The 21390-nt window shown below is 43.6% G+C and overlaps 4 protein-coding genes across 4 annotated transcripts; 1 reads left to right on the top strand and 3 right to left on the bottom strand.

Moving 5' to 3' along the window:
• Positions 1-465: 465 nt before the first annotated feature.
• Positions 466-2552, bottom strand: LOC136443536 (perlucin-like protein). Its single transcript, XM_066440814.1, has 3 exons — positions 2215-2552; positions 1752-1821; positions 466-1412 (listed from the first exon to the last, which is right to left on the bottom strand). Exons 1-3 carry the CDS (start codon positions 2395-2397, stop codon positions 988-990), a joined length of 678 nt encoding a protein of 225 aa, XP_066296911.1. The 5' UTR covers positions 2398-2552; the 3' UTR covers positions 466-987.
• A 637-nt stretch (positions 2553-3189) lies between these two features.
• On the top strand, positions 3190-8841 carry LOC136443567 (epoxide hydrolase 4-like). Its single transcript, XM_066440851.1, has 4 exons — positions 3190-3635; positions 4396-4768; positions 5196-5301; positions 6141-8841. Exons 1-4 carry the CDS (start codon positions 3316-3318, stop codon positions 6383-6385), a joined length of 1044 nt encoding a protein of 347 aa, XP_066296948.1. The 5' UTR covers positions 3190-3315; the 3' UTR covers positions 6386-8841.
• LOC136443568 (perlucin-like protein) lies at positions 7374-10971 on the bottom strand. The gene is made up of 4 exons (XM_066440852.1): positions 10628-10971; positions 10084-10149; positions 8910-8961; positions 7374-8431 (listed from the first exon to the last, which is right to left on the bottom strand). Exons 1-4 carry the CDS (start codon positions 10787-10789, stop codon positions 7992-7994), a joined length of 720 nt encoding a protein of 239 aa, XP_066296949.1. The 5' UTR covers positions 10790-10971; the 3' UTR covers positions 7374-7991.
• A 5114-nt stretch (positions 10972-16085) lies between these two features.
• On the bottom strand, positions 16086-21061 carry LOC136443839 (TAR DNA-binding protein 43-like). Its single transcript, XM_066441208.1, has 5 exons — positions 21006-21061; positions 19620-19879; positions 18583-18746; positions 17785-17940; positions 16086-16940 (listed from the first exon to the last, which is right to left on the bottom strand). The coding sequence occupies exons 2-5, from the start codon at positions 19852-19854 to the stop codon at positions 16086-16088; spliced, it is 1410 nt and encodes a 469-aa protein (XP_066297305.1). The 5' UTR covers positions 19855-19879; positions 21006-21061.
• Between the last annotated feature and the right edge of the window lie 329 nt (positions 21062-21390).

Genomic DNA, 21390 nt, shown 5'->3' with positions numbered 1-21390 from the left:
TCTAGGTTAGAATCCCTAGCAGGCCCCCTGTGAATGGCACTGTACACCTATTTCCTCTCGTGAAAATCAGTGCCTAGCTTCGTCAGGGACGTCCTCTTAGATGGAACATAAAGCTGGAAGCCCTGAGTTTGAGGATACTCAAGCACAAAGATCATAGGCGTCCATCCCAGTGTGAAAGGATCGAGCCATTCTGTCAAGTCTTAAGTAGCTTGTACCAAAAAGGTTTCAATCCCTGCTCGTACCTACTGCACAAAATGTGCATTACGCCTATACGGTGGTTTACCAGACATGCGAAACCAACAAAGATGTTACCCAGCTACATTAATGTATCTCACAGTGGTCAAGCTAACATTGAATTGGAAAGATCGCTTTATACTTGCAAAATATACTAATTTGGTAAGGGGACAAAATTAACAAAATTTCTGCACAAGACGACAAACCATTACTCGTCAACACGGGGTTTTATTTGAAATCACAAGCCAGCATTACACGCACAATGAAATGTTTAACATTTCTGTCTTACCCAACCTGTTAATGTTATACTTTGACTATATCATTATTCAAAACTGCAGATACACACACAAGTTGAATTTAAGATTATACTTTGATTACTAATACATTACTGCATATGTACTTGGATATCTTGGTGCAAAAGTAGAATGAACACACTATGAACAGCCAGATGTATGTGATAGCCAATCATGAAAATCAAAATTACAGTCAATGAACTGAGTTGTTAGAGCGTCCCTCTGAATACGCCTCTGGAGATTGTTAGCACATGACTAAGTCCTGCAGATGACTGTATAGCTAGATACAAAAGTAGAATGAACATAACACAAGCATATGCACACAAATGCCTACACACCATCATGATCAATGCACCCCTGAAATTCTGGCCAAATTGTGCCAACTTGTTCCGCACAAAGTTTGCAATATTGTACTCACTGTAACTGATAGCCATGGCAGCTCTATGTGCCATGTGTCTGCCTAGGGTGCAGCTGCACTAGCTTCACACACGTACTGCTGACTATTAGAGCATTGAGCATCGTTCCACTTGTAGCCATACGCTGTTGCCCAATGAGTGCAGTCCCCGAGAGAGCCAGCATCGTCAGGTTGCCATGGTGCCCAGTTGCTCCAGCCGGTGAGCGGCGTCCCATCCTCCCACACAAAGGTTCCCTCCTGCACCTGGTCACGTGTCAGACCGAACCAGGCACTGTAGCTACTGGGGTATCCGGCCAGTTGTTTCACCAGAAAGTCGTTTGTTGCCTGATCCTTGGGCATAGCCAGACGCCCGCCGGCAGCCTGACAGGCGGACCTGGCATCGGCGTAGTTCTTAATGTCGGTGGAGAAGCTGAAGCACCTGTCTTCGAAGTGTAGATAACCGCTGGGACAGGGGAGCTTCTCGTGGAAAGCTGTACAATGTCAAAGGGAAGAAATGGACAGTTTTATTTAAAGGAGAGTCTGTCGTCTCCGATCGCAATGCTTTAGAAAAAAGGTAATACTTCAATCATCAGCACGTGTTTGCTTTTTGTTTTGTTTATCTAGTTCCTCTTGAACACCACTAGTAAAAGAATACAGCATTTTCTGTGATAGGTTAGTCTTCGCCTGAGGAACGTTTGTAAGGAACTTATATTTATTTGTAGTGAAATATTCCAAAGTGCTACCTTATCAAAACTAACCTATCTGGATGCTTTCAGTCAGTTAATGCAAGGCTTGTGTTTTAGACATCATGTTGTGCATATGAGACTCACCTTGTTTAAGGACCGCGAGTTCCCCTGTCAGATTCACAACCTGCTCCTGCAACTCTTTAATCCGAGTGTCCTGGAAGTGATGAAACAGACTTTAACATAAAATTCAGTATCTCTTTTCATTATTAGGAACCACAGCTTTACGCTCAGCGGTACAAAAAGTGGATTTTCTTTCCTTTTATAGAGAGCTATATTCGCCCATCTGTCGCCAATAGGAAAGACACTTCATGTACAGTAAATGCAGTCTTCAACAATGCCAATGTATCAAGGGAATCTACTTGTCTGTTTGATAAAACGATCATTAGAACACGCGGACGGCTCACAGCGTCTTGTTCTAAGTGCAAAGAGTTTCTGGATTTTCAGCGGTGTGAATCAGTCCTAATCATGTTTCTGTTTCTGAAAGACCCACAACTGTTTCTTCCCAAATTAATACCGCTAACCACGCACACACAAGTAGACTCAGTACCTGGCTGTTTCCCGTCTCGTCGTTTTCTCCCTGCTTGTCCCCGTAGTTGTGAACATGGATGACAGGGCTGCACACACACTTCTCCTCCGTCTTCGGAGCGGAACAGCCCCAGGTCGGCTGCCCTGACGCCTGGGACGTCATCATCAGCAAAGCAACGGTTACGATCGCCAAATTCACACCCATGGTTTGTCTTGTAGGTGCAATAGGACTTAAGAAGTACTGAAATTCGTGTCCCAACTACAGCGCGGTCGTCTCACAAGGAAATGATACCTGATATCCTTGTTGTTGACGAAGAAAGTACAGTCCCGAGTGTGCCATTGCAGCTCAAGACTGGTAACTCTATACTGCCGTATTGTTAAGAATTGTGTACAGTTAACCTCATGATCAGTTAGGGGAACGGGCAGCAAGATGGCCTGTAGTAGCCCTCAAGTATTCTATCATGGTTAGAATCCTTGGAGGCTCAACTCTGCTGGTATTACATGTTCATTTGCCACAGCAGAGGTCTTGTTTGTTTGTTTCTTAAGAAAATGAGTTGAAAGGCTACGTATGGGTTTCCTTGATATTTGTGTTGTGGGTAGGTTATGACCTATAAAAGAAAGAACGGAACGATGGTATTTTGTTCAACTGTTTGCTTAAACAGTACAGGAGCCAACTTTTGTTATCATGAGAAGCTTGGTACAGTAGGTAAATCGAACTCACCCCAGATGTATTATAACCATTCAAACATACTCAAACAAGGCGTTGTTAATGCATCTATAGCGTTACATACTAGTATTTCAGCTGTATATCACAAATGCAATTCATGTCAACATTCACCAATGTCGCTGGAGATCAACCACCTGATACCTTTGCCAAATGAAATGATGTTAACCTTTTTGAGCGAAGTATTATAGATCTTTCTCATTCATGATGCAAATAAGATCCTCCATTGTATAGATTATATCAGCTGATTATCTTCTCTCCAAATAGAGCGTTCTCTGCAATATAAACAAACTGTAAACTGACAACACTCCACCATATTATAGTCTAAGTAAGACGAATAACAAATGCCACGTCACAAGCTTTCAGCAAGTTTCTACTGAGTACATCCTTCAAGGAAACATGGGTCTCTTTATAAATATCGTCCAATCTGTTACCACTTTGGCCATCGCAAGTTTCTACGGTTCCTTGGTTCTCTTTGACATGGTTCTCGGAGTTATCAGGCACGGGCCTGGAGCGTTCTTCGGCTACAAGGTTCGCCCGGACCGCCCGAAGTGTCTGGCCGACCCGGACCTGGGCACACACGGGTACGTGCGGCTGGAGAGCAGCGGGCTGAGGTTCCACTATGTGGCGGCGGGGGAGAGGGACAAGCCGCTCATGCTGTGTCTGCACGGCTTCCCGGAGTGCTGGTACTCCTGGCGACATCAACTCAAGGAGTTCAGGTATTTCATTTCCGAAATACTCCGGACCGGTATTTCATTTCCAAGCGGAAAAACTCCCATGTGTTGAACTAAGCAGGACGTTAATGTTTACGTAGCCTGTAATGGATCCTGTGTCGACAACATTGCAAGCAGAAGGACCTGGGAAAATCTGGCAGACCCATATACAAAACAAGAGTTCGGAGACCTCATACCTTCATGAAATATTAGTGCCTATTCTACCTCAATGACAACGGTATGCCTCAGGTCATTTGGCCCCAATGTTGTGAAAAAGTAGAACCGTCTTCAAAAGCAATACAACCAATCCCCTATGATATTAGGAGTGCATTATCATAACAGTATCATATCACTGTTTGGGAACTCTTCAAGTAATGATTATTTACATAAACATTAGTATTTCATGTAATAATGAAACTACCGCATTTAGCCCACATGGGCAAGACCCACATGGGCAAGAACGTGCAAGCAAAGATCATCGTGATAAATTTTGATACTTCAACACAAACAAATGTGGCTGACCTCAAATAGCCAGTCGCTCGTTCGTCGACCGTCTTCAGGAGTGATTCAATCACTCTGACCTTAAGGAGTAATTGAATCGCTCCTGAAGAAGGTCGACGTATGAGCGACTCAAAATTCGAGGTGATCTACATTTGCTTGTGTTGAAGTAAAGTATCAAATTTGATCATGGAGTGTACCAACGCAAATGAGTCTTTGTGCTAAAGATCATCATCATCATACATTTTCCTACACCTGGCCCTTATAGGAACTCCTACCGTGTTGTCGCCCCCGACCTGCGTGGGTACGGTGAGACCGAGTCCCCACAACCGTTCGGTTACCGCGGCTGGCCCAACTTCAGTCTGGCCCACCTGGCCAATGACGTGCGAGAGTTGATCGAGGCTCTCGGCTACAGCTCCTGCACGCTGGTGGCGCACGACTGGGGCGGCATAATCGCCTGGCGGGTTGCCATCGACCGCCCTGATCTTGTGGACAGGCTGATTGTGATGAATAACCCACACCCTGGCCTCTACATGAAGTACATGACCGCCCACTTTTCACAGCTCCGCCGGTCCTGGTACATGTTTTTATTTCAGCTGCCATGGCTACCAGAGATCTTTTTGAAATCCTTGGACTTTGAGGTAAGTGTACACGAAGAGATTTGGCAAATTTGTGTATTATGGTTTTTTGTTTATATTATTTCATGTTACATTTTCTTGAACCATTTACTATGGCTACCAGGGATCTTTGTTAAAGCCATTGACTTTGTGGAGACAGGCAGCCAGTTACACTCACGATACAGCCGCGTTTCGAGTTTGCACCAGCTCTTTTTTATTATTGATGTTTTCCTGTTAACAGCTATATACAAGGTACATGTATGATAAAAGAATTTGAAAAATACACTATAATGAAATGTCAATGTTATTTTTAATGAATAGAAGGGACAATGCCATCTGACTTATAAAACATGTATTTGGTTTAAAAGATATGACCCCATAACACAACACATTTCAATTCCTTGCTCCACAGACTATTCATAGTTCTTATGTAACTCTGTATACCCTTCAGTATGTGAATGCCTTCATGAGCTGCAAACGTCATGGCGCCATAACAGACGAGGACTTCGAAGGTTTCAAGTACACTTTTGCCAGACCCGGAGTGAACATGTCAGCAGGTATCGGTGTCCTCATACTTTTCTAATGGCCCTTATCTTTAAACCTCACCTTTTCACTGTTTGGTTTGCTGTTGCTTTGCAATAGGTTTGGATATCTGCTCTCAACCCAAACCATTTCTAGAGCACAAACATCATTACCGTATTTGCTCGATTAAAGTACGCACCCCCGATTCGGGCAAAGTTCTGGGCAAATTTGCGGTCCTAAAACGTAAAATGCAAAACCCCGAATAAAGTACGCATCCCTTCTCCGGGCCGACGCCACAGTTGAAATGTCCCGACCAGTATATGTCTTGACGGCAGTCCCTACCACAAATTACTGTTTTAAAATAGATTTAAGTCGTTTATTTAACAGGCCACGAGATACACATTAAGTTTCGTGAGACGTCCAGTAACCCTCCGCCCGTTTCAGATGAATTAACATTTGGTCACAAGGTAATATTTTTCCCAGGTAAGCCTTAGTCCATGTCAGGCCATGTCAGTCGTAAGCATAGTTTCTTCTAGTCCTCTCGGTCTCGGAAGTCCCCCTGCCCCCATATGTTTTCTTGCCTGCCCACTCTATACCTCGTTAGTTTGTATCTTGTATGCTCTTTTTCCAAACCAAGAATACAACAGCCCATGTAAATGTGTTTCATAATTAGCTTCTGACCTCTGACCTCAACCAATCCCTTTCTCCAATTCTACCTGCTTTTATCTGTATGTAAATATATGTAACTATGTGTGTATGTATGTATTTTGTGATGTACATGTAGTGTTTATGAGCCCTGGAATATTAGCCCTCTAGAGGGGCTAAAGGGTATCTCAATCAACTCAATACTCAATACTCATCTTTTGTCACGTAGCCATCAACTACTACCGCGCTGGGATGAAGATGCCGCCTCGCTGCTACAAGGGCACGAAAGTGACGTGCCCCACCCTGCAGATCTGGGGAGATCAGGACGAGTTCTTAGAGGTGGGGCTGACCGAAGGGACGGGCAAGTTTGTACCTGACTTCACTCTGAAGGTGGTGCCTGGAGCCAGCCACTGCGTACAGCAGGACCAGCCTACGGTGGTCAATGGAATCATCAGGGATTGGCTGGAGGAGTAATGCTAGTTCACCTTGATTCGTTCAGGTTTTTCGGTTAGAATCAACAGACACCAATCTAGAAAGAGATTGAACCATCATTTCCTTCTTCTGCATGCCAATATCATAGATTATATTCCTTTGTCACGAGTGCTATACGTGTTATAGTTTCTCTTTAGTCTAGCTGTAAACAAAAATATTGTATTTTAAAACACCGTCCGTCGCGTTAAAAGATCGGACAGAACATAGTACGAGGGGCAGGATTTTGCTTGCAAGGCTGGCTGGCATAGCCTGGCATTAATCCTTTTTGAGCTTGTCTCCACTAGCCTGGAGTCCAGCCTCTTGGAGGGGAGCGGAGCTTGGGTACGTCGCGGACTAAAGCTAAGAAGGCTGAACTCCAGGCTATGTGTCTGCTTCCCAATATCCATTTATTAGCTAAAACCATTTCAAGACATCCAAGAACCAACCTGTAAGAACCAATATTTGCTAGTATTTGTTACATCACTGCTTGCCCAGCGAGTACAAAGTTTAAAGTATAGATATCTAAATTCGAATGATTTGCATTTGCATCTAGTTAAACTTAAAGTATCCCAGACGTCTTGATAAGACGCATAGGGGTGGCGCCCATCTCCATTTCTGTAGCCCTTGGGCCACACATTTGAGCAAGTCACTGCAGCAAGAGGCTGGTCCACTGGTAGTGATGTGTGTTTAACTTCCTTATTCTTTCCCAAATGAGTGCTAAGCAGAGAAAGCAGTATATGTGTATATGTACCATTTTTGTATGACCCGGCCGGGGATCGAACTCACGGCCTACCGTTTGCAAGGTGAACACTCTACCCATTAAGTCATTGCACATTGTGCCAGCAGGACGTTTTCTTATGTATCAGATATTACTGTCTTCGTCTTTTGAGAAAGAATGAAATATTTAATAGCACAATGTTATCAAATATCTAGAATATATTCATTAACATAAAATTCAATATGATATGGAAAAAATCAGCGTCCTCATGCATTTCAGTTTTACATTATTCAACCTGTATTTGTTGGATAACTTTGGCGTACATCTAAAACAAATACATGTATTATCCCTACGTACCAATTCTTGTTTTATTTTATTTTAGGACCGTAAAATGAAACAGCATTTTTCTCCAGGCATTTTTCTCTGGGCCTGACCTCCAAGCCGAAGAGAACATAACAACTGACCTCGCTCCAAAACAACGGATATTATCCACCTTATCGGTGTCCCACGTTTATCTTCCAACTCTGCATTCAATGTAGCTCCTGGCCAGTGTTCTAGCAATCGGCTGGTGGAAATGTAGCTTTTACTTCGCATACATAGTAAGTATCAATGTCGCAATATGCATCCACTGGGAGAATATGTCGACCGAACTTAAGTTGATAGATATGCCAGTCAAAAACTTGCTGAACTGCTGACTTAATCATGACTGACTAATCAAATAAACAGCGATTGATAAGATCTTGGTTGCCACAATAGACATTTTCAGTCACATGACCTCCCAGCAGAATAGGACATAACAATCGACCTCGCTCCATAGCAACCGATATTGCCCAGATTATTGGTATCAACTTTCAATCCTGTATTTAGTGTAGCTCAATCAGTACTAGTGTTCTAGTAATCAACTGGAGGGAAGGTAGCTTTTGTTTCGCACACATAGTAAGTATCAAGGGAGCATCCACCATCCTCCCACTTGAGGCCGAATCTCGACCCAAAACCTACACAGTCCTGATTAAAGAAATCGTCCGGTTCTCCTTGTGCCCAGTCGGACCAGCCGATGAGCGGCGTCCCGTCCTCCCACACCCAGGTTCCCTCCCGGACCTCGTCTGTCAGGCCGAACCAGACTATATAGCGACTGAATGCGAAGTACCTGGTTTCTATCTGGTTGGTTAGGAAATCGTTTGTTAACTGGTCCTTGGGCATACCCAGACGCCCGCCGGCAGCCTGACAGGCGGACCTGGCATCGGTGTACGTCTTCTTTTCGATAGAGAAGTTGAAGCACCTGTCTTCGAACTGTACATAACCGTCGGGACAGACGGGTTTCTCCGGTTCGGCTGTGGACAGAGTGGAAACTGTGTAAGCGTGGGTTACGATTTAAGATTCCACGATTTAAGATTCCACCATTTTTCACTTGTAGTGACTTGCACTTATCATCAAAAGAATTCGTGAAATAGCGATTTGATTATATAAGACATTCATCTCCTTATCATGTAATTGTATAATTGACATATACGACTCCGTATTGTATCTCATGTTGATATCATCTACCTTTGACAATATTATATAGATAGTGCCTTCATGTAGTTTGAAATGCAGCATTGTACAGAATAGAACCTAATCATTGTATAGCATAGAACCTAACTATAGCTTTTAGTAGTTTGATATAAGTAGCCAGTAGTATTTCATTTTTGCCTTACATTGTACCTGTTACAATCGTTGTGCAGTAAACTTTGACTTGACTTGACTATCAATATATTTTTTTGATAGTTTGAGCTTAGATACTTGGGCTTAGATGTTGTAAGTAAGACTCACCTTTCTTAAGAAGTTCCGCTGTTAGGTTACTGACCTCATCAATAAGAATTTCCTGTAGTGGATACAAGACGGGTTAAACATCTCTTCAACATCAATATTGTCGTAGTCTGTAGCTGATTAGATTGCTAGCTAACATCTATACAAATTCTGTACTGTGCGTATATTCTTAGACCATGCAAAGTAAACCCTACATGATATAATAGATACCTAAACCTTTTCACATGTGTTTACTTCTGTGTGTTAATAGATGTATAAGACCTTTCGAAAGTCACTGTCAATAAAGTAATCTTTATATTTTGAACAGTACCACTTCCAATGCAAATTTGCGCAGTACAGAAAATGGAAATAACATTTTTTTTTGCTGTAGTAGCAAAAAATACCACTAAGGTGCCTAAAATCTAATAATTGTCACTTCGCTTCATAGGTACTTACCCACCAATCAAACGTCATCAGCAAACATTCAAATCTTCTAGCTTTATACTGTTTCTTCACACACATATACACAAACAGAACCGACAACATCACTTCCTCCATAGCCGGAAGTTAAAGAGGGTCACAGGCTGCACTCATTAGACCATTCGGAGATACCATTGATCATATCAAGATCATATTTCACAAAGGAAAACATAACGAAAACAGCCATAAATCAGAGAAAATCTTCCCCTTAAAGTAGATGGAACTTTTGTACAGTATACTGTAAATGTATTTACTTCGCGATGGTTTTACTTCGCGGTTGGAGGGATAAGGAGATTTTCGCGGTGTTTGAATTTCGCGGTTGAAATCAATTCTGTAGTACATACAAAACGCATATTCGCGCGGTGTTACGATTTTGCGGTTATAGAAGTCACCGCGAAAATAAAACCACCGCGAACATTTGAAGATTGACAGTATCATAAGGAAGAAGCTGTGCAACTTTGGTCCAGAATGGCCGCAACGGTAACTACATTGTTTGTATTTCGTTCAATATTTTTGGAGATTTAGAGTCTGAAAGCTTAAGACCACCCCCACCCCCACACACCCCTGGAGATGCCTTTGGTCATGTTTCCCAATGGAAAACAGAATAGAAAGAGGTATTAAACACAAAATTACTTTCCCCGAAAATAGATGGAAGTACAGTATCATGCATCATATCAGAAGCTGTGTTTACTGTAACTTGGCCAAAGGATGACCCTACCTGTTGGGTCCGAAGTGACTCCATTGACCCCTGCAGCAAAGTTAACTGGGTCCGAAGCTGGTACAGCTGGAGGGGAAAATCATAGGTCATGGAGTAGCCCGTGGTCTATTTGCAAAGGTAGTAATCTGATTTGCTGTTTCTGGAAAAATGTGGAGGGCGAGCTCTTTCTGTGGGAGACTAACAAGAAACTACAAAACGCACAAGTACTATTCTTCAAAATGTATCGATGTGAAAGCTGACACATGACCAATCACTACAACATAATTCCAGTTCAAGAATGATGACCAGTCACTATAGCTAGTAGTTGCCCTTGTAATTCATTCATATTGATACTAGGCTTCATTTAAATTATTTTTTTTGAAAACTAGAGGGTCTAAGCTTTCCATTGATGTATGACATGGTGTGGTTAATTGAAAGGAAAGTAACAAAACAAAGTAATGCCAAAGTAGTACCCGCATATTTAAGAGGGTCTAAAAACGCTGGCACAGATCGAGAAGCTGCACTGGTGAGAAAACCTAACAGCTAAAGGGTTAAGCAGACTGACCACTTTACTGTCCGCCTCCTCGCCCTTTTTGTCTCCATAGTCGACGTAGATGGCAGGGCTGCACACGCACTGCTCTGTCCTCGGGCCCGGGTTGTTGGGAGCCGTCTCCCCTACAACCACTTGCAGCAGAGCAAGAACCAAAACAACCACAGAGACATTCATGATTTGTTCCTTTGATGCTCAGGTTTCCACGGAGGCCCGTCTCGACTAAAGCTAGTCCTGACAAGCACAGGTCTGCACGTCCTGACTTCCTATCGCACCCAGCCATCTGTCCATTGTTTACACCAGCAACTAAAAATATCAGGGATATTTCCTTTGAGTCAGGAAGCCCATTATCATAGATGTGATGTTTTGGTTTAGTCATATTTTGGTTCTTCGTATACATGCCTTGAATTGAGTTTTGGTACAAACCACTCTGTTAAAAAAAAAAAAATTTATTGCTCAGAAATTACCCGCAATGGCAGCCTTTCTAGCGCTGAATTGATGCAGGGTTTACAGGTTTCACATAATACACAACATATACATATACATATCTTATCCACACTTGCATCATGTGGCATTGTCGCAAGGGTCTGGGCGGCTGCCATTCGGCGCCACCAGGTAACCTCAATACGACCTTCCCCAACCGAAGTCAGGTACCCATTTACACCTGGGTGGAGTAAGGAAAGTCGTGTAAAGTGCCTTTCCCAAGGGCAGAAGATCGGTGACATGACAGAATTCAAACTCGGGACCTCTTGGTTCTGAGCCGAACGCTCTGCCGTTGAGCCACACGACCCCACAATGTTGACTTCCGTGTAACACTGTAACAGCCGGGCAAAGTTTCCAGACAGCGAGCCTCCAGTGAGAAAGTCCACCCAACTGGAGTGGAAGATTAACCACAGCATGACCAAATAAGGCTGAAGGTTCATGCGGAGTCCCGTGTCCGACTGAGCATATCTTATGGCATACACGGAAGGCAACATCAATATATACGTTCATCTGATAAATCGTGTGGCGCAATCGGTAGGGTGTTTCGCCCAGAACCGAGAGGTCCCGGGTTCGAAACCACTGCTATACCCCGATGTTGTGCCCTTGGGAAAGGCACTTTACACGACTTTCCTCACTCCACCCAGGTGTGAATGGGTACCTGACTTAGGTTGGGGAAGATCGTATTGAGGTCACTTGCTGGCGCCGAATGGCAGCCTCCCAGACCCTTGCGACAGTTCCACAAAGTGCAAGTGTGGAGCAAATATGTATCTGTTGTGTATTACTAAGTATGTGACTGATTGTAAACCCTGCAGCAATTCAGCACTGGCTGCCATTGCATGGGTAATTTCTGACCAATAAACCATTATTATTATTATTATTGTTATAAATTCTAGCCGTTGTGGAAGACCTAGAAACGAGCGTGGGAAGAGAAGTGGGAAATGTAGTAGAAAAGGACGGAAATTTGATTTCGTCGGCTTGAAATGTTTTCATCGTTTTCTGCCTTTAATGTTCTGAGTTTGTCAAGTCAGCTATGTAGTGTATGATTTAATTTTCAACTACCATGTTTGCAGTAAAACGTTCCCAGTAAGCTGCAAATACTGCGAAAAACGTCAGGGGTCCCCACCGAAACTCAAGCATACTTTGATTGCATGCTCCTCAGTTGCCTTTGAACTGAACATCCGTGGAAACCGTTCAGAAGGGATGGTTGGTGGTTTTGCGGACTGGGTGTACAGGAGGGAGAATACATTGATAGATATGTAGAACTTTTCTGTTTACATGTATTTTTTACATGCAACATTCCCTGATCAGAAAACATCATCAGAGAATTATGACATGAAAAGTTCAAAATTGCCCCGATTGATTCCGAGAAAAATAGTCCAACTCGGCCCCAAACTACAGAAGATTTAACGTAGTACTCAAAGGCCCTATACACAGCCCCTGTCTGAACAACCCTCTACGGAATCCAGTCTGATAAAGAAGAAATATAAAAGAAGTCTCGTAGCATCGTGTGGCGCAATCGGTAGGGTGTTTTGCCCACAATCGAGAGGTCCCGGGTTCGAAACCACCGATATGCCCTTTGGAAAGGCACTTAACACGACTTTCCTCACTTCACTCAGGTGTAAATGAGTACCTAGCTTCGGTTAAATGGAGGTCCCGTGTTTGAGGAGAGCCACACCTCGAGCATGTTAAAGAACCCACCGCACTTATCGAAAAGAGTAAGGGGTCCTTCTCGGTGTGAGTGGTTCAAAACCTACCGTCCTATGACCGCACATGGGCTCGCCCTTAGTAATAGCCTCCAGCTAGTTGGGCAACCCTGGCATGTACATGCTGAACGAATAAATAAAATAATAAAGTCTCGTAGCCATTCTCGGGTCTGTAGAGGTAGTGGGTTGTTATCCGCTATGTAGGGCAAAGTATTGGAAGGCGGAGCTCATCCCTCTCATTCCAGTGCCTTTTACGTCCCCAATCAAAGTCAGGTACGCATCAATCAAAAAATAGACCATACTCATTAGAACTTTATTTGCATAATTAAGGAACCGGGATGAAATAGGACATTACCAACAGCTCTAAATATCTCATGGAGGTGTAAGTTCTCAAAAACCTTGTTTGTTTGCCTGGGGAGGAGTATGGGCGAAACATGCTGTATTTGCTCAGGGGCAAATGACGGCCTTTCTAGTTTCTTTTCACATCTTCTTCTTTGACTTTGGAATTGACCTTGGTATCCAACGAAATAAGTATCCATTCTCCAATTTACGGCATACATTTGCTCAATTTGCAGCTGCTTTGTGCGATTTATAGCATGATTCAAAAGTCTTCTTTTTTTTGGAAACGGACAAAACTTGATGCGCGCACGGTGTATGTCATCCATATACATGTAATCAAATCAACATGGCCTAAGCTATAGAACACGAGAAGACCCAAAGTGGACCAAAGGGACATGCCTACATCAGTGACCTTTGCCCTGTTACGTTATATTTGACTTGGAAGCCGGGTGTCTTAAAACCTCTGTTGAGGTAACCACGAATGGGCTCTTAGTCAGGCTTGATCAAGTCAGAAACTTCGTAAGTCAATGTATGGCATATTCACCAATTAAAATAGTAATCTGAATGCTTGAGGAACAACTAAAAAAAGGCCAACAGACCCATTCTGGTCTCTGACCATATTGTTAACCCTTTAGCTGCCAGGTTTTCTCAACAGTACAGCTTCTCAGTTCCAGCGTTTTTAGACCCTCTATAAACAAGGGGTACTGTTTTTATTACTGCTGCTTTCGAAAAACTGAAAATATTCAAAGGATAGAATCCTACATCTAACTACTATTCCTTCCAGTCTTGTTTCCATGTTTGTATATATCTTAGCCGATGTTTAGATATAAAGGGCATGAACCTAGTTCAAGGAAGAAAACAAGTGTCCTCAAGGAAGAAAACAAGTGTCCTAAAGTTTAACACACAAAAAAAGAAAAGACCACAAAGACAAAGGTATGCATAACGACCATCACTTTATTCCAACATTCGCTGCGATTCACATCACTGGTTCCTGTGTCGAAAACGTACAGATTTGGGTACAAAAATATAGTCAGCATTCAACTTCAACCCTACCAGTCACCTGCCTACAGTACAGGTGAAGGCATAGCACACCTGTCTATCACACGTGCCTACAGGTGAGGCCTGCCACTCCGCAGTCACACGTTACCTGTGCGTGTCTTGCCGCGTCATTGCGTCGCTTCCACCAGGTGCTCCCCACCTATAAAGGCAAAACTTTGGAGGTGAAAAGTTAAGCAGACAACAGTCGTGCCTTCATCCGCTGTCACTCAGTCACCCACCCAGCGAACCCGGAACAGTCGACGAACAATCACCCTGGCAACGCTTTTGACCAAAACTACACACTCTTGCCTCAGTCTGCGTTCCACTCTCTTCCAGTCGTATAACACACTTTCTGTTCTGCCAGCTTGCAGGTTTTTTTCTTTTTCGTTCTTTTCATTCAGCTGTCTGATGTACGAATCACTCATGCTTGGCAAACTTCTTGCTGTCAATACTCGGTCGTGCTTCAGTCGTAGACTTCGATGTCACTCTCTCAGTTGTGTCGGTTTCCTAGTAGAAGCATCCGCTTGGGGACAAACGTACATGCGAATCTCGCTTCACTCAGTCTCTTGCACCCCGACTGTTCAACATAGACTTCCAGCCTACCAGGTCTACACTTCAATCATGGCGTCACTCTCTCTCACTGTGGCACTTTCCGACTAGCGCAGCTCACGAAGAATCACTCAGGCTCTCTCATCCCAGCGTTCCAACATGAACTTCCAGCGTCTAGCGTATACTCATAGTCATACAGTGTATACTTCTAACATACATGTGTGTATACGTATATACAACTAAGACATCCAGAAAACTAACACAGCTTGAAAATATTCTCACATCATACAAGTGCTTTCATATCATAACATGTAGTAATGTTCACTAATTCTTTCGTTTTTTTTGGGGGGGGGGCAGCATTTTATAGTTATACATGGAATTGTAAGACAAAATCATACTACGGTACATGTATCCACACATCACACGCTCTAGGTTTTCCATGCAGTCTTGTGGAGTAGGTTTTCTTCCTTTTAGAGGAAACATTCTAAAGAATTTCACATCAAAATCATACATCGGCAGAACACATCCTGACATCACACAACTTCTGACCCTTTACAACATACAGGAACATTGTGAATACCAATAGCCTCCGCCCCTAAGGTGTTGCCAAAACATCCAAAACACTACTAACAGTAATCGTCCTTACAGCAGAAAACATCCTCAGAACACACAAGCTCTGTTTTGTGTTTCATACTCAATTTGGGGGAGGGCCCGAGGGGGGTTGATATATTCTGTATGTACAATCAGGAGTTGGAAAACAGCAAATTTTCCTTGTCACCACTCAGTCTTCACACAGAACAGAACATGTAGGTGTTAAATGGAGACTCTGTACACTCTTTCTAACCACTTCTCACAGCCAGACAGGCGTCTCCATGGTAACGTGCCGTTGCCATGGTAACATGCCAATCACGCAGCACCTTACCTGGGCCAGTTTGTGACCAGCAGAATTTGCTGAACTGCTTGTAGCGCGACAGACAACACCAAGCAGCGTGTAGAGCATGGGAACATTCCACTCTCACATATGGGGGACAACAGGACATTCCACTTGCCAGAACCACACAATATGTACGTAACATACACAGCAATGCTCAAGAAAAAAATGACCCGATCACGGTACAGTAAGACATCTCACCACTTGCAGGAAAACATGGCACAAAAATGTGCATTTTTCAAACAGACAAAAACCTAAGAAAAAAAAAAGATAATTTCCCCAATTCACCTCATCAACAAACAGAAATGGAAGCTTTCAATTCATGCACAACATTCCTCCAACTTTCCTCTCAGAAGAACCTTGATTTTTTACATGAATGGTAAACTGACCGCTGTACAAAACCCCTTCCCACACCCCGACACAGCTCTCCTCACATCCCCCACCCAGACGGCCCATCTTTCATACCCCCCTGTTGGTACCCGTACCCCGTACCCCCCTGGGTCGTCCCCATCCCCCCACTAGCCCCATCTCCACTCTGGCTCCCCCCGCCCCACCCAATGCTGGTGTACCCACTTGCACCCCCCTGGTTCCCATACCCCCCTTGAGACGAATCCCCCATCTGGCTTTTCTGATTGCTCCCCTGCTGAGGCCCCTGACCTTGACCCTGCTGCTGCTGCTGCTGACCTTGACCCTGGTTGGCTAACATTCCCATCATGCCCCAGCTCTGTCCGAGCGCGGCCTGCGCGGCGGCCACCATCGCTGGGTTAATCTGGAACCCCCCGATGGAGGCCGCCAGCGCGCCAAGGTTATTCGGAATCCCTTGCTGGTTCCCCCCCATGTTGTTTGGACTGTTCCCCTTGAAGTTGCCCCCCATCTGGTTAAACCCGACCTGGTTGGGCTGGTTCTGGTACCCGAACTGGTTTCCGAACTGGTTGCCGAACTGGTTGTAGCCCTGGTTCTGCTGGCCGCGGTTCTGGCGGCCGCCGGACTGCCCGAAGTTGCCCTGCTGCTGCATCATCTGCTGCTGGTAGTGCTTGGGCTCCGCGTTGCTGACGTGCACGCTGGCCCCCTTGATGATGTGGTCCTCTCCGCACAGGTTCTGTGCCGTCTCGCCATCCTGGAACGTCACGAAGGCGAACGCTCGGAAGGGCTTGGGGATGAAGACGTCGGTGACTTCCCCGAACTGTGCGAAGTAGGCGCGCAGTTCCTCGGCCGTCATGTCCTCCGTGCAGCGGCCGATGAACACCTTCCGGGAGAGCAGCGCATTCATGTTCACCCCCTCGTCCTGTGGGGGACACAGGAGCATGGTTAGAACTGAAGACAAAATATAAACTGTTAACTACTGTAATTATTGATTTGTTAACTGTGACTTAATTTTAGCTGATTGAACGGCCACTAGTCAACAGCTAAAATTTCATCATCACTAATATTTGATCACTGATATTTGAGATGGTAATGTTTGTTCCCACCGTTAAAATTAAGTGCCGTGACCCACTCCATTTTCCCCCAACCACTATATTTTCCTGCCGCCATATTAAAGTGATTTACAGTACCCTGCTATGACTGTGTACCTAAACCCTGGAGCTGTTCCTGTAAAACCTGAACATCAGGACCTGGTGTACCTGTACAAAAGTACCTAAACAAACTCAAACACTACTTTTATTTATCTTTTAGATTCTTTAGGGTGGTCCATTCAGTTCACTTAAGTTTTTGGGCTACATTTTTTCTAGACTTAAGATAGGTAAATCCTGGGTGAGGCCGAGGACTAGTCTTATTGATCACCCCTCGTATTATTGTAATTGTCTTTGGAAATAATGTGCGTCTGTGTAAAATGTGTGTATATTTGCATTATCTGGTTTTAAAAAAAAAACATGGAGGTAGGTATGTAGGTAAATCCTGTGTCAGAAATGACTATCTTGCACTTGAGAAAGAAAACAACTTTATACTTTCTGGCACATTTCACTGAATTTGCCCTGAATTTCTAAAATTTGTATAAAAATATGGACAGCCAAACCAGATAAGAATTCTCTTAACAAATACTTATAGCTCAGTTTAACAGTTTCTATTAAGCAGAAAAATTTGATGCAAGATTAAGTCAGAGTTTGTTTAACTCCTCCCCTGTCAGTCACCTCGAAGTCGCCAACCTTGGAATGCGGAATCTTGACGTCGCACCAGCGTCCGTCGATCATGTGACGCTGGGTCATGACCTTCAGCTGAACCTCGTACTCCGCAAACCTGACGAACCCGAACCCTTTCGAGTTCCCTGTCTTCGGGTCTTTCTTAATCTGCAAAGGAAACATCAACAGTGAGTCATTACTCTAGTACAGCTTTGCAGCAGGGTATTAGCTACCTTTGCGTCCATGCGTCTTTTGGACGCCCTACACAACTAGAACCTCGTAGTCCACAAACTGAACGAACCCGAACCCTTTCGAGTTCCCCCTCTTCGGGTCTTTCTTTATCTGCAAAGCAAATATCATCAACAGTGTGCCATAACTACCTGACCATCATCCGGTTACCTCAAGAAAGTGTTGATAAAATAAACATATTACATGTACGTGATAGGGTAGGAAACAAAAACATTTGAACTGAAGATGTTTTGCTTTCATTCCAGTTCCATGTGAGGTAGAGAGAAGCAGCTACAATCCTTATCGGACCTCCTTACACTAACTCCTCCCTGCTCCTGTTTGGTCGTTTTCCAGGGCAGACCAGTTATAAGTATGAGTCTATAGTTAGTCAGAAATAGATGTAACTAGAGGAGTAGGAGTTAGAAGATTTTGTTTGCACCTGAATTATCTGCACCTCCCAATACTATTCCATGTACTCTCTCAGCTCCTGTTCTGTAGTTTTCCAGGGAAGACCCAGGTATGACTATGTACTTGCTGTAAGTTAGATATAGACGTAACTACATGAGTAGTTTGTGTTTGTACCTGGACCATCAGCACCTCCCCGTACTGTTCCATGTACTCTCTCAGCTCCTGTTCTGTGGTTTTCCAGGGGAGACCCAGCACGATCAGGTCGCTGCACTTCAGTTTCTCTCGCGGTCGTTTCACCAAGTTGTTCTCTGGACTCTCGTCTATCTTTCTCTTGTTGTCTGTTCAGGGAATCAAAACAGGAAAAAAGGTTTGTCAATGAAAAACATAAACGAAACCAGGCTAAAAGGTAGCCCGAGTGTCGTTTGGTCCTTTCTGGGACGGGTGATCCCTATACTGAGATTGCTTATGGAGCTTTGACAGACGGGACCAATTAGCGTGCTAGGTTAGAATCTGGCCTGATACATTTATTCCAGACAACTTGAATGGCAGCAATCTAACTTCTAAGACTGTTTGGTGAAGGTAGAGCCTGGAACTGAAACAGGATGTCACTCAGGCTAACTCAAAGGATTCTCACAACGAAGATGATCTCACTGATGTAGGTTAGTTAGACATTAAACTAAGATATGCCAAAAATAGTTACTAAGTTAGTTACTCAAGCAACTGGATAGAATTTTGAAACAGATGTTTCAGGCAGCATCCACTGTATTTCCTCAGTGACCTGGTTCTCCAGTTCTTCCCTTTAGTCACTGATGAAAGACAGCGAATGCTGTCTGAAACGTCTGTTTCAAAATTTTATCCTGTTGGTTGAATTTTGAGTAACTGTTTATCAAGCCCCTCCCCCAGAAAAGATAATTTACAGTATCTAACCTTTCGGGAAGATGAAGATATGTGATCTCCAGAACCCTCGGGCAGGTGTGTTGCATTTGGGAGGCAAGTTTCAACTAAAGAGTAGTAAGACTGGACCTCAGTCTGTTTTACCTTTCGGGAAGACGACGATGAAGAGATGCGATCCCCAGACCCCCTCTGGCGGGTGTGTTTGGGAGTCAAATTTGACTAGTACTCTGGACCTAAAACTGGTCAGATTTCTTCTGACTCACTGCCAAACTTGATTGGTAGCCATGTCAGCCGGCTATGCGTAACAAGGGCTTTACCTTTAGGAAAGACGACGATGAAGAGATGCGATCCCCAGACCCCCTCTGGTGGGTGGAGGATCCCATCCACCAGGCGGATCCCGCGCATCGTCTGTGTCTCCGGGTTGCGGAACTTCAGACCACAGGCGCCGGGAAACTGCGCCATGATGGTGGACAGCAGCATCGTGCCGTCGTCCTCCGTCGGAAGCTCGATCGGCTCGTCATTCTCGTCGTCTGTCACGCGCACGTACTGCATGCTGATTGGTTGATGTGGAGTTCGACTAAGGGAACAAATGTTTTGTATTTGTATTTATTAACAATTAAGTGAGTCATTACACTGGGTCAGCCGAGGCAACTTTCGCTGGTAGCAGCTGATTCACTAAAATACTTAAGTATAACTTAGTTCATTTCTACAATGTGCAACTTAACCTAATACATAACCTACCAATAAAAATACAATATTCATAACAATATACCTTAAATGCAGAGGAATACTGTATGAAATATTATAAGAATCAATCTGTGGCTAGCCAAATGTTATAATTTTAGTTTATAGAGATCTACCCAAGTGCAATATGTTTGACTATAAAGTTCCTGGCACTTAAGACCAATAAGATAGTTCATGCACAGTAATGATTCATTGTGGGCAATGTGTCAAATCAAAGGTAAAGGCCCCTGGTCAGTCTTTAGGTATAATTTGCCAGGGGCCGACAACTTTAAAATACATATGTAATAACCACAAGTTATCCAGGCATTCAGCTTTTTGCTGATGTCACGTGTTTGTAGGGTCACATTATGATTGGTCAGGTACAACTAGTACATGTATGTCATGCGATACACACGGGGTGACTAGACTGCTTGATTCAAGAGAGGACGAGTATGTCGTTTATTTCCAGCATAGATTTTCTGTGCCACGGAAAAAGAAGGTAATAAGAAAACTCCGGTTGTACCGGCTATATAGATACAGAACATGTAGTACCAACCCCTCACGGCGCCCCAAAAGTATTACACATATAATCCACCCAAAGATTTATTTCTTACGAGTATTTCGCCATGTGCATATTTCAAAGAAAAATCACATGTGCCCAGTTCGCCACTAAACATAAATCTAACATGTCGGACACTCCAAGCCGACTATCTTAATATTCTAGTTAGCTTTAGAGTTTAGGTAGAAAATCCCGGGACAGGAGATTCCGATCTCATGACCTCATGCGTGTAACATGCAACACTTCAGATCTGAGCGTTTTCAACTAAATAACAAGATTTTAAAAACATTTAGACGCTAAATATGCACAGTATATAGTTCTCCTATGCCTGGAGAATCGTTACCTAAATTTGCGGGATCAAAAATATTTTCCTGAGCAGAAAAATCGGAGTAAGCAAACACACAAATTTGTTTCCACACACCTTTTCTCCAATATGGCGGCAAATTAGGGCTAGGCAAGCGGACTGCACCACATCTTGAAAAGTGCAAGGTAGATATTAAATCTAAATCGTTACAACCATACATGCATAGATAAAAATGGAATATTTTACAAATAAAAAATATTAAATATATTAAATTGTACTATGAATTTTTTACATGTTTTGAAGTATATATTATTCCACAGAGATTTAAGAAAGAAAACAAAAAGAAACACCCCTAATATAAAGAGGAGTTCGTCTCTACCTACGTTCCAGTCCGCATGCGTAATGCTCAAGTCCGGCGCTCTCGTGACCAGGGCTTTGATTGGACTAGCGGTTAGAAATAATAAAACAAACATGTACACAAATCTGTGGAGATAACTGTTTT

The sequence above is a fragment of the Branchiostoma lanceolatum genome, chromosome 10, assembly GCF_035083965.1.
Source record: "Branchiostoma lanceolatum isolate klBraLanc5 chromosome 10, klBraLanc5.hap2, whole genome shotgun sequence".
Classification (NCBI taxonomy): domain Eukaryota; kingdom Metazoa; phylum Chordata; class Leptocardii; order Amphioxiformes; family Branchiostomatidae; genus Branchiostoma; species Branchiostoma lanceolatum.
This window is presented reverse-complemented; position numbering and strand designations above follow the sequence as displayed.

What these genes read in the sequence shown, in the direction of transcription:
- LOC136443536 (XM_066440814.1), bottom strand. Translation starts at nt 2,397, where the DNA reads ATGGGTGTGAATTTGGCGATCGTAACCGTTGCTTTGCTGATGATGACG. An exon ending in ACGAGACGGGAAACAGCCAG is followed by an intron (nt 1,822 to 2,214) that starts GTACTGAGTCTA and finishes CATCACTTCCAG; the next exon opens with GACACTCGGATTAAAGAGTT. An exon ending in ACTCGCGGTCCTTAAACAAG is followed by an intron (nt 1,413 to 1,751) that starts GTGAGTCTCATA and finishes GACATTGTACAG; the next exon opens with CTTTCCACGAGAAGCTCCCC.
- LOC136443567 (XM_066440851.1), top strand. Translation starts at nt 3,316, where the DNA reads ATGGGTCTCTTTATAAATATCGTCCAATCTGTTACCACTTTGGCCATC. An exon ending in CATCAACTCAAGGAGTTCAG is followed by an intron (nt 3,636 to 4,395) that starts GTATTTCATTTC and finishes TGGCCCTTATAG; the next exon opens with GAACTCCTACCGTGTTGTCG. An exon ending in TGAAATCCTTGGACTTTGAG is followed by an intron (nt 4,769 to 5,195) that starts GTAAGTGTACAC and finishes TATACCCTTCAG; the next exon opens with TATGTGAATGCCTTCATGAG.
- LOC136443568 (XM_066440852.1), bottom strand. Translation starts at nt 10,789, where the DNA reads ATGAATGTCTCTGTGGTTGTTTTGGTTCTTGCTCTGCTGCAAGTGGTT. An exon ending in AGGAGGCGGACAGTAAAGTG is followed by an intron (nt 10,150 to 10,627) that starts GTCAGTCTGCTT and finishes TTTCCCCTCCAG; the next exon opens with CTGTACCAGCTTCGGACCCA. An exon ending in AGCGGAACTTCTTAAGAAAG is followed by an intron (nt 8,432 to 8,909) that starts GTGAGTCTTACT and finishes CTCTGTCCACAG; the next exon opens with CCGAACCGGAGAAACCCGTC.
- LOC136443839 (XM_066441208.1), bottom strand. Translation starts at nt 19,854, where the DNA reads ATGCAGTACGTGCGCGTGACAGACGACGAGAATGACGAGCCGATCGAG. An exon ending in CATCGTCGTCTTTCCTAAAG is followed by an intron (nt 18,747 to 19,619) that starts GTAAAGCCCTTG and finishes TTCCCTGAACAG; the next exon opens with ACAACAAGAGAAAGATAGAC. An exon ending in GGGAGGTGCTGATGGTCCAG is followed by an intron (nt 17,941 to 18,582) that starts GTACAAACACAA and finishes TTTCCTTTGCAG; the next exon opens with ATTAAGAAAGACCCGAAGAC.